General features: G+C 50.5%; 1 protein-coding gene across 2 annotated transcripts in view; it reads right to left on the bottom strand.

Annotated features, from left to right (window-relative positions):
- ABLIM3 (actin binding LIM protein family member 3) overlaps positions 1 to 12,507 on the bottom strand; it is a 401,433-nt gene that overhangs the window by 44,874 nt on the left and 344,052 nt on the right. For both annotated transcript variants that reach the window (XR_014966685.1, XM_085618162.1), the window contains exon 15: positions 10,758 to 10,892. Coding sequence is in view for 1 of the 2 variants with exons in the window: in XM_085618162.1 (XP_085474288.1) it covers positions 10,758 to 10,892 (135 nt within the window). In the remaining variant the exon portion in view is untranslated. The remainder of the gene's footprint in view (positions 1 to 10,757; positions 10,893 to 12,507) is intronic.

Raw genomic sequence — 12,507 nt, 5'->3', positions numbered from 1 at the left:
GTGCCGTACATGCACGAGTTTCGCAAAAAGTACGGAGTGATTTCAAGAGGTCACTCCAAAGGAGAGCTTGTGCGCTGCGCGTAGGCGAGACCTAAAAAACGACATAAGCAGAACCCTGATTTCTACTACAATGGGGAGGATATAAAAAGTGAAAACAGTTGTTGTATTGTATTGTAATATAATTGTATTTATATAGCGCTTACTACCCCTGACAAGGCGTTAAAGCACTTTTTGGCGAGTAGCATGCTACTCCAGAACCCAAAAAGGATTAGTGGTGGATTAGTATAGGGAAATTTGAGATGAGTAACATTACACTCTCAACTCAACAGGACAGACCAATTGAGAAGACGCATCAAAAGAAAATTTCCAAATTTAGGATACTCTGGCCATTTCTGAAGACATAATACTTGCCAAGAACATGACATAGCAATGTCACCAAGCAAATAATCATACCTACACTAAAATGCTGCAAGCTAGTTTAGAGTGGTCTCTAGACACCACACTGCATATTGCACCAAAAAAACAAAATAAAGTCTTCAGGATTATAATTGGTTCTTCATAATTCATATGAACATCAAGGCCCATATTACAAATAGAGGGCACAGATTCATTGGGTATAATCAGGAACAGTCTGCCCTATTACAATTAGTGCACAACAACCCTGGGGGCAGCAACTCTTTACTAGGTGCTCCATGTTTCACAGTGCAAACGGCATGCTGCCTGCAATGTAAGAGGAGAGATCCCCCTAGAAGGCAGATGCAATGAGTGACATCACCTGCCTGCAGCCGGATTTCTGGGCTGTCCATGGGACCCCCTACCCCCACTCCAGAGGGCTGACTTCAGGGGGTGCACAGACAATGAGCCACCTTTTTGAGACGTACTGTCACTGTGCCTCCTCAGGGCCTATACTACTCTGGGCCTACATCAATAATACAGCACAGGCACAAAGTGATACCCTCATTTGCATGGGGCTACACCCCATCTGCAGATGGCGCTGGCACTATAGTACACAAGCGCTAACAGTAATACAGAAGGGGGCACACAAGCATCTGCTGCCCTTCTGTAATACTATAGTGACCCCGGTGTGCACAAAGCGACTGCATCCGGTGGTACTCTGTCTGTATCCCCCCAAAACACGGGCAAGGCAGAAGATGGCTGTATTATTATATAACGTCTGTATTATTATCTAACATCTTCTCAGATAGTGGGATGCCGCAATCTGTAACAAGACCTACCCACCTCCACGTCATTTAGCTGCATTGGGCTGTTCTAAGGAGTATTATTTGCTCATCAACTGGCCACAGCTAATTGCAGTGCTTAATTTATGCCAGTATTTAGTGGGACTGGGATCTAGGGGCCAGATGTTCGACCCCTTCATTTAGAGCCTCGCAATTTGCAACTCATTGCGAGTCGCAAATTGCGAGGCGCTAAATGAAATGCACAACAGTATTATTACACTGTTTGTGATTCCAAATGGGGTCGTAAATTGCGAGGCTCATTAATATTAATGAGCCTCTCGCAATTTGCGAGCCCATTGGAAATGACAGCCCTCCCAGGGATGGTGGCCTGCTGGGCTCAGCAGACAACCATGTCTCGGACTGCTTTTTAACCCCTTCCATGCGGGGCGGATTCCCCCGCGGTGCTGAGCGCTGCTTGCGCGGGCGTGGTCATGACGGAATGGTTCCGTCATGAGCACAGCTCAACCGACGCTCATGACGGAACCGTTCCGTCATGAGCGTCGAAGGGGTTAATAAAGCAGCTTTTTTTTAGGTATCGCTGAGTCAGCGCGCATGCGCTGCTTGGAGAGACATTTAGTAGGTGAGTTTTCAAAGTGCTGCAGGCTGGCCTAGCGCTTGCGTTCACGCGAGCAGCTGGCAGCTTTGTAATATGTACAGCCGCGATCACTTTCACTTTCTCGCGCGCAGCCTACTTTCACTTTTCCCATCGCGCACGCGCACCACTCGCGTCCACTTTTTGCTTGCGCTTCTTGTTTTGTTTATACTTCTCTAACTTTTCGCAAGGCTTGAAAAAACATTTATCTTTAGGTTTAAGGTATTTTATTGGTGCAACACATAGAGACAAACAATACAAATCATAGAAGGTGTCAGGGCACCGCTGCGAAGGCCATATACTGGGCTGGAGGCCCTGCACGGAACATTCCAACAAAACATTAGTCCGCTATGACGCTCGAGGATAAGCAGTGTTGCAAAATTCGTAAACCCCCCCCCCAAACCACCCTCCCTGAACCCCAACCCCCAAAACCCCCGACCCCCGCCCTCCCCTCGTCCAGTGCATGGGTCTGATCCTCCCCGCCCTCCCCCCCATGAAGAAGCCCTGCCACATGTCCATTCAGGAAGCCAATCCCTCTAGCGTCGTAAGCCGCAAGAGGCGAAGATATCTCGGGCAGGTCAGTTCCCTAAATTCAGTAACCAGCAGGGACTGAAACGGCTGCCAGAGATCATTGAACTGCTCTATATCACTTGCCACTGTAAGCGACAGTTTCTCCATCCCCAGCACATGCCACAATCTATTAAGCCAGCCCGTGACAGTGGGGAGTGTCGTGGAGCGGCAGCGTGCGAGAATGTTCTGCATCGCCGATCCCAGCGCAATAGCTATCTGCCTACCCCTGCGAGATCTTAAGGGATACATCAACCCGTTCGGGAGGCCTAGTAATATGTATGCTGGGAGGCGTGGCAGTTCAGTGTCAAAATGGGAGTCGATATCGTCTATCACCTCTTTCCAGTAAGAGTCGAGGAGCGGACAGTCCCACAGGATGTGTCAGCGTGCCCACCCGCGCGCATCCCCTCCAGCAGGCATTATCTTTGCTGTGGTCCATGTCATGTACGCGCTCCGGGGTGTAGTACGAGTATGTCAACACTTTGGTTAATGTTTCAGTGAGTCCCATATGGTATGCCGAGTGCCTGGCCCTATATGCCACCTGCTCCCATTCTTTGTGACTCAGTGACCTGCCCAATTCTCTCTCCCAGCGCTCCCTTCCTGGATTATAGAAGTGTGAGGAAAGTGGTTGTAACAGCTTGTAAAGGTCGGTTATCAGCTTTGCGTCGGACGTGCGAGTTAGAAACCAGCATTCATAAGGGAGGAGTCTCCTATCAGCCGTCTTCCGCACCTGTGGGTGCAACGCCCAATGGCGAGCCTGTAGGTAACGCAACCTCTCAGTCTCGGGGAGCGCGTATACCTGTCAGAAGCGCTCGAAGGGGATGACCCCCTCCAGGTCGTATATATGGTACAGGGCCCGACACCCCGCCATACGCCAATGAGCGAAGGCCCCCCTCTCCAGTCCCGGGGTAAAGTCAGGGTTATCAACCAGAGGCGTGAGAGGCGAAGGGAATGTTGTCAGGCCGTGTGTGGCGTTGGTGGCATCCCAGACCCGCAGGGGCACCCTCGTGACGAAGGAGGCGTATAGATTTGCAGGGCGGTGAGCCCTACGTAGGAAAGGCACCTCCTGCAGGGGCCTGCCCGCCACCGCCTGGTCCTCAAAGAGCCAGTGCTTGTCGGATTCCCAACTGCTCCACTACACCAGGTAGCACAGCTGCGCTGCCTGAAAGTACTTGCGGAGATCTGTAATCCCCAATCCGCCGGCCTCCGGCGCCAGCATAGAGAGTGCCCTCCTCATCCTGGGCTTCTTGCCCCGCCATATGAAACGCGCCAGGTCCGACTGCGTCTGCTGGATCCAGCCAACAGGCCGCTGCAGCGGCAGTGCCCGAAACAGATACAGAATCTGGGGTAAGACAGTCATTTTAACGGCAGCTATTCTGCCCAGCCACGAAAGTGCGCTGCGGTCCCACCGGCCTACCTCCTCCCTAATCTTCCTGCCCAAGGCGGCATAATTATCCGCCACCATAGCTGGTAGAGTGGGAGCTAGCTGGATCCCTAAATAGGGCACCAGATCCGTCGACCAGAGCATCGGGAAAAGGCCTTGTAAGGAGGTCCTGGTAGCCGGTGTAAGAGACACATCCAACGCCACCGATTTCCCTACGTTCATTTTGAAGCCCGCGACCGTGGCAAAGGAGTCCAACTCCTCGAGACATGCCGGAAGGGCAGAGAGCGGGTCATCCAGCGACAGTATGACGTCATCTGCATAGAGGCTAACGGCATGAGTGAAGCCCCCTAACCTCACCCCCCTCACTGCTGGATTGTGACGTATCCTCTGGGCAAAGGGCTCCATGTACAGGGCGAAGAGCAGAGGTGACAATGAGCAGCCCTGCCTCGTGCCCCTCTCGATGTCAAAACTCCTGGAGCTATAGCCATTCACCCGCACCACCGCCGTCGGGAATTTGTAGCAATTGAGAATCATCGATTGGAATTTGTCCCCCATACCCACCTTCCGCAGAACCTGCTCCAGATAAGGCCAGTGGACGCGGTCAAACGCCTTTTCAGCGTCCACTGAGAGCATCATTCTCTCCCCGGGAATCCGTGATGCCTTTTCTATGAGGTGAACTATCCGCTTGGTGTTGTCCACCGTCTGCCTTCCCGGGACACAGCCTGCCTGGTCCGGATCTATAAGTCCTGGTAGGTGGGGGGCCAAGCGGGCCACCAGGATCCCAGTGTACAGCTTGAGGTCAACATTCAGAAGTGATATCGGCCGGTATGAACCGCATTGCGTCCGGTCCTTCCCCGGCTTGGGGATAACCGTGAGAGAGGCTCGCAACAGGTCTGGCGGGATGGCCCCAGGAGCAGAGAACGAGTTGAAGAGGCGTGTGAGGAGCGGGGCCAACGTCGCACAAAACGTTTTATAGAAAAGGGACGTATAGCCATCCGGCCCCGGGGCCTTCCCATGCTTAAGGTTGGCAATGGCGGAAATCACTTCCTCGACTCGTATATCCCTGTCAAGGTACTCCGCATGCGAAGGCGTCAAGGAGGGGAGGGAAACCGTGTCCAGGTATGCCGCCGTCGCAGGTGCATCCGGGGGATCCCCAGAGTAGAGGTCGGCATAAAACCTGCGGAAGGTCTCGGCTATATGGGCGTCCTCCGTAACCGTCGACCCCGTGGAGGCAGAGATCTCCCTCACCAGCTGCTGTTGTCGAGCCACCCTGAGCCTGTTCACCAGCAGCCGGCCACATCTATCCCCTCCCGTATAGTAGGCATGGCGCAGGCGCAAAGCCGCGTACTCCGCGCGGTCCATGTCCAGGGCCGCCAGGAGCTTCCTCGCCCCCTTGAGCTGCCGCCATATTCGGGGAGCCCCCGTCCTGCGGTGCATATGTTCCAGTTCGCGGACCCGCTGGGTGAGCTCCTCCCGCTTGTGCCGCCGCTCCTTATTGTCCGCCGAGGAGAGAGCTATAAACTCCCCCCGAAGTACCGCCTTCAGAGCAGCCCACTGTGTCGCCCGGGAGGTATCGGAGTCGTCATTATGGGACAAATAGTCCACACACCGCGGTCCGCACCGGCAGGCCCCGGCTCTCGGCCCCGCCTCTGCGCCGCTCCGTCCCGTTCTCGCTCTTCTTGGGCTCCAGTGGTGCTGTCCGGGGGCCACACCAAGTCCCAAAGCGAGGCCGCCGATACTCCACCGCCTCCACCTCGATCTCCTGGCAAAACAGGGGGAGATTCTGCCAGAAAGCGCGGTCCAGGGGCCTAGGGTCTCGGGAGCTCACGGAGAGTGCGAACGCTCACCTCGCCATCTTGGCCACGCCCCCCAACATTTATCTTTAAATAAGACTTTCATACCTGTTGTTCCCTGTTTCTCCTTGATGCTACAGCTGTAGATCAGCATTATTTTACTCTCATGTGCTTTTGCCTGCACTTATCACTGGAGCCTGATATGGTTGCTGGAATAACTCTCTCACTCACCTGCCCCTTATTTACTTTTTCTAATGCAACATTTTTTTTTTCCTAAATGTGTTTTTCGTTTTCGAGAAGGCTTGTCTGAGTATTCAAATTGGATTCCTGCCTTTTATACAGCAGTGTCCTAAGTCGCGTTGAAACCCGTCTATTCACGGAACATTTCGGCTTGTGTTAAACCCTTGAAGGGGGTGTGTGCTTGTGGTTAATTAAGAAAATGACCCCGGATGAAATGAGATCAGAAACTGGATTTCTAGTGATCACCTTGTGTGATCCTGGGCAGGCAGTACTCTCAATCTCGCGCTTATGTTTTGCACACTGTGCATCCGTTCATTTGCTTCGTAGCTCAGCCCAGAGTGTTTGTTTCCCTTTAATGTTTTGTAAACCATACACCAGTCAGTCCGTCGTCAGTTTCTCCACACACAGCCCCGGGTTCGGGAAAGCGCAAAAAATGTTCCATCCGGAAGCCAGCTTGAGGAACGCCGACCTCTGGCCTCAAGGACGGAGTGGACGGCGGCTCTTTTGGGGTTTATTTTTTGGACCAGCTGCACTTGGTCACCTCCAGGGCCAGTCTGCCGAGGCTGCGCTCCAGTTACCCGGCTTTGGGGCTAGGAGCCCCGCTTCCTCAGCCGCTCTTAAGTGGGTCGGCGCTTGTCATTGAGGCTGCCCTTGGACACATGAGTCTCACACAGCTGTGTGGAGAGGTCCGGGGGAATGGGACAGTGGGCTGAGTCCGGAGCTCATAACCGCTCCTAGTGCTGCGAGGTGGAAGATTCTGGACACTTACCGGCCCTTTGTACCACATTTAACCCAGGAGCTACCCCTTGACCCCTACTGAGGCCTCAGCCTTTGTCCATCTCCCAAACTCGGGTTTATCAGCAGTGAGGGAGGGTGTGTTTAATTAGTGGAACTGGTGTAACTGCCCCGTTTCATATAGTGCATTGAAGTCGATACCTTCATCTGTGCATTGTTACATTCTGTAGATCATGACTATGAAACATAAGGTGGAGCCCCAGATCACATCATCTGGTCAAAGAGCAAGCCGGGATTAGGGATCCGGCTCCTCTCTACACAGTTCATAACTCCGCTCCTAGACCCCCCCCACCTGCGAGATTCCACACGTCTGTGGTTCGGTTTGTAATGGTGCATGCACTGTTCATGGGACCGGCTGTGTTCTAAGCGTGCTCTACGGAGCTGTGATTCATCCGCCTTCAGCCATTGGATATCTTTAGCACTGGTGTCTTCTGCCATTGGCTTGAGACATTGTCAATCACATCTTGCATCAGCCCTCCAACATCTCACCTTCTTTCTAATTGTGTCTGTGGGTTTCATTCCGTCTCTGTAGGAATGCATCACACATTTAATTTTACTTATTCACCTGTATATATACAAATAAAGTATTTTTGTTGTGTACTGCAGTAGGCTTATTTTATTGATTTTTCTCAGGGCATGAATGCCAGCATCAAACCTTTTGCCATTGACAATGCTTGATTTTATTCTCACCGTTGCTGTATTTTACTGCAGCAGAATTAAGGATGCTTACTGCGTGAAAGCCAACTCATGTCCTATATGTGTCCGGCTAGGTCGCACGTTGGATGGCGAGTTTGTAACAGCCATCACCCACGTGCATCATAAACGTAGTGCACTGAAGTCGCATATTTATATTTTCGTAATATTTTGATGGAAAGTTAAAGCACAGTCAGTGGTGAAGATTCTTTTGCACACACGTTTCCTACTTTAGGTACTGGTCAAAAGGCAGCAGTCCCTGCTGAGTGAAGGCCCAGGCACAGTGTAATTTGGGGCTGCGGATTGGTCAGCCTGGTTGTCTGTTATCGCATAGTGAGCCAAACAACAGTAGGTTCACACATTCATGCGTTGAGTTGGGCTGGTAAGCCAGGTTCATTAATAAGGTTTGCAAGCGTTGTGTTTTCATACCTGGCAAAGTGCAGTGACAGACCTGCACCACATGCAAAACTTTATTTTCAGTCCGAACTTTACTAGAGTAGGGGTTTCCTCCTTTTCCTGGCGTTTCTTTGTACATTTTTTGAATGTTTTATTCCAAAGTGTACCATTACAATTTTGGGTGGTTTTGACCTCCAACTCCCACTTAATAAAACAAATGTTCAGTTTAATAACATCACATTTCCATCCTTGTACTTAATCAATAATAATCAATTTCCATGACATTCTTGATCCCATTGTACAATGTGAAATTGATTTCTAAGCGGTCATGACTGCCCCTAGACCTTGTGAGGTCCCAGCCTAGGGGCTCTCATTGCCACATTAAAGTGTGCAAGCATCGGGGCAGAAGGTGTCCAGCTCCTGTCAACAGGGGTGTCCAGCTCCTGTCAACAGGGGGTGTCCAGTTCCTGTCAACAGGGGGTGTCCAGCTCCTGTCCACAGGGGGGTGTCCAGCTCCTGTCCACGTGGGGGGGGGGGGGGGTGCCCAGCTCTTGTCCACAACAGGAGGTGTCCAGCTCCAGTCCACAGGGGCAGCAGTGGCACCAGGTTTTCAAGATAGCCACAGATTGCGATTACCATGTCGAACCTTTCTATGCAAAAATATCCTAAGAGGAAATCCTTAAAATCTGGCATGGCTGCTGTACCCGGAGAACAGCCTTTAATTATATTTGAGGCCGGCTATTTGGGCCTGTAAACCATGGAGCCCTCATATGTGGCTAGCTTCTTTTCCCATGCTCTGGTCTCTGGCCCCGAGTTTACTTCACCCATCTAATTTTGGCCACCACTGACTAATAATATTTAACTTGCCTTTAGTAAGCACCGCAGTGATTTAATGTTTGTTTACTCAGCATAGAAGTGTAAGAAATATCGGTTTCTCTTTCACAAACCTCCTCTGATTGCCGCACATAGTACGATAACGACACATAGTTGGCAGGGTTTTTATCACATACAAATTAGGAAATCCGCAAACTTAACATTCTTTCGAGGAAAATAAGGCTGCATATGTCATCCTATTTGGAACTAGCAAGCAACACAGTTTTAAACCTGCCTTTTTAGAAAGTGGCACACACCTCAGTGCCAGCTAGCACTCCTAAGCAAACATCGTCGGCTTACTTAGAAAACTTTGCCAAAGTGATGACTTATTATAAACCAGAAAATCTGAGCACTACGCGCAGGCCAAATATCTGGATTTGCATGAACTTTGCACACGTGATAAAAAGCTCCCCAGTGTTAGAATGTTTATATAAGTCAGCCCTCGGGTCTCTCAGAGAATTGCAAAACCTATCTTGAAGCTCCTGCCTTGAAAATCAAGGTTTTAGTTGCTTTCTTGTGTAATATGACGCACCTCGACAGGGGGTAGGCTTACGGACCATCATCCATTTGCCTTTTTTTCTGCCCGAATCTCTTTGTTTCTGTAGAAAGTTTTCAATCTGTTAAGTAAATAGTCTGCAGTTTTTTTAAAATGCTCCAATAATGTAATTGATCTATTTTATATAGCGTTCACATTACTTGGAAACTCACTTCAGCGTGCTTGATGTTGGAAAAAAGATTTTAGGATTAGTGTACTTCTGTGGCGATGTCCTAGGGAAGGGCCCAGATGGGGGCTTTGCCACCACGTGCATTTCGTGGCTTGGTAGGAAGGCTGTGGAGATGGCCGGCGACTTGGCCCCGACATTGCATGTGCTGTGATGCGGCCAGGGCTAGCCGTGTCATTGCGTTTTGGTACCGTCCCTTTACTGTTACGTACCACCCTTCACTTCTCCTTGTCGCCCATTATGACCCACTCTCCCATTGTCGGTGTTGCCCGGCCTGACATAACAAAAAACAAGCATTGGCATAGCCAACAGATCTCGCCGTTGGGACCTTATAAGTGTTTAGACATGCAACAGTTGATGTTGTTGCACCAAGGATATTGTACTGCATAACTAAATACTTATAAGGTTCCAAAGGCGAGACCTATTGGCTATGACAGTGCACACTGCCTGCTTCCACATCCTATGCATGCTCCGAAAAATCTTTTAATGGCTGCAAGAGAACACAGGACGAGCTGTTACTCAGGCACTCCTCATGAGCAGACTTGACTCTGGCAATGCACCCTAAGCAAGAATCACCAAGCAACTCACACAGATCATCAAGACCATTCAGAATGCCACTGCAAGACTCAACCTCCCATGCCTCACCTACATCTTGTTTCACCTTAGAGAGCTCCACTGGCACTCCATTCACAAACGCAGCCAATTCAAACTCCTCGTGCACAAATACAAAGCCTTGCACAACACTGGACCAGCATAGCTTAACAGCTGAATACACTTCCACCAGCCAGCCTGGCACCTACGCTCAGCCTCACTCTCATTCACACAGACTCCCAGAATCCATAGAGGCAAAGCAGGAGGGCGCTTATTAACCTACATTGCACTTAAACGAACCCCCACAGCACTTTAGAGATCCTCCTCAGTTCTTGAGTTCCGCCACAAGCTGAAGACCTGGCTTTTTCGGTTAACCATATGTGGACTACATGCTTACATGCCTGGGATCCTCCTATCCCTGTGCCCCTCTCTTTAGGCATAATGTTGTAGTGTGATTTGACTTAGCATATACCTAGTATCATGGTAGTTGTAGTATTTCAATACAGAGCAAATGATTGTCGTAAGACAAAGGAGGTGTATTTAACATGGGCCTTTTTATTCAAACGAATCTGGTTCTTCTTGTTTCAATAATAAGGGCCAATGGCAGTCCTTATTAAGATAATTTGAAGCATATTTTGTGTGATGTGCAGTGTATGCTATTGGTCACCAATCAGAGGCGAGGGGACACACTGGGCGGTGGCCATCTTTCCTCATTGCTCAAAAGCCTCTCCCCTCAAATTGATTACTATGGGATTTACTCAAGTATCACCTCTTTCTATTGCCTAGACGCCGGATGTTGAATTGAGTAAATTCGCTTTCTGCCCCTTACCTGGCTGTGGCACCGGCTAGTAGTTACCATCTAACTTTGCTTACCCTTGGGTGAGCTCCGACAAGTCCAGTAGTCCGACTCTGAGTGGTAGTACGAGTCCGGCGAGTAGGCTGGGAGGTATCGGGATGCCTGGGCGATGTCTTCACTCGTTTTGCTTTTTGTTGCTTCAAAAGGATCATCTGCAAATATGAAAGAAAGGGGCATTTCCGGGTCAGAGGTTATGCTGATACAGCAAGGCAGGAAGGGATTGGTGTCCTTGGCCCTCCTTACAGCCAGGCATACTGCTCCCTTCACTTGAACTGTGAAGTGGAGTGGAGAGTGCATGGGGCTGAGTCAATTTTGTGAAAACTTCAAGAAGTCTGCAAAGAAAAAATTCAGCGTTGTACACAGCCGTTTAGAGCCAATCTTCGGATAGCGAGATCCTCCCACAAAGTGAGCGCTGCATTCCATGTTTGCTTGCCACGCATAAGGATGGCAAATATACACTGGCAGCACAAATTCTGTCAGGATAGAATCAACTCAACCCCCCATCTCAGGCTTTTTAAAATGTTCTGCTGATCAGAACCCAATAAATGTTAATGCAGTTTTTTATAAATGTTCAAATTTGGCAACGTTTATCTCCCGACACTCACCAAGTCCAATGAGAACGTGCCCAACCCATCCCCGCCCACATGCTGCTGTTACTCTCTCAGAGTGCCTACCACTCCCAACCCTCAGGAGACCAGTAGACACGGAAGTCCCTTTACTTACAGCAGAAACACAGATCCGGCCAGTAAGGAGGCAGCGTAGCACAGAGAGAGGAGAAAAGGAGTGATGAGCAAGTGAACAGAAAAGCAGACATTCCAAAACAACCTCAATATGTAGTGTGTCCATGCCCACCTCGTGGTGCATAAACTGTGCCCAACACATGATGGACTGAACATACGGTGCTGACAAAGCACATCTGTCCAGGGTCTGATCTCTGCCCCCACCCCGTTCCAGGGTCTGACCCCTTCCTTCGTATCAGGGTCTGACCTCTGCTCCCCACCCGGCCACTGATGGCTTACTTACCCTGTCTACCTCCCGTGGCCAGCGGCGTCTCCTCCACTAAGGCGGAGGAGCGTCGCCCCACTGCTTTTCAGCAGTGCAAAAAAGGAAACATAAAATGACAACTACGCAATGTTATTATCATCTTATTTTTCCATAGTGGCCCAGTTCTAGGTGTGGGGCGGGCCGGGGCAGTTCAGAGCAGGGGTAGGAGTGGTGAACCCTCTCTAAGTGCGCATGATGGTTTGGCCGGTAGTCCTGGGCTGGCCAAACAGTTATGCGCACTTATCCTGTTCTCCACCCGACTCTATTGCAAGGCCTGGGTGGAGAAACATGCACAGACTCCCACTCCCTGTCTAAACACTGAACCACGGTGCTCAGACCAATCGCGACGCTGCTGTCATCCTGGTGACAGCAGTGTCTTGATTGGCTTAAGGGAGCCTGTGTGCTTTCCGCTACCGGGACTCATCAGGAAGAGAAGCAGAGGAGAGACGACAGAGGCAAGACGGTGGCCATGAAGAGGTAAGTGTAATTTTTTTTTCACCCCCCGCCTCGCCATCCCCGATCCATGCCAGCCGCCAGTGCCCGTGGGCCTCATCTGAATTTATCATAGTAAAATGTGCTGACTGTCCACGACTAATCCCCATAGCTCTGACAATGAAACCTGGTCATGGCCTACAGAATTTCAAGATGTGCTCCAATCATGGCACGCACCACTCAGCTCTCTCAAGGCACCTCGTTGGACCACATCCAACACACAGTGCCTCG

This window comes from Triturus cristatus, chromosome 7 (genome assembly GCF_964204655.1).
Source record: "Triturus cristatus chromosome 7, aTriCri1.1, whole genome shotgun sequence".
Classification (NCBI taxonomy): domain Eukaryota; kingdom Metazoa; phylum Chordata; class Amphibia; order Caudata; family Salamandridae; genus Triturus; species Triturus cristatus.
This window is presented reverse-complemented; position numbering and strand designations above follow the sequence as displayed.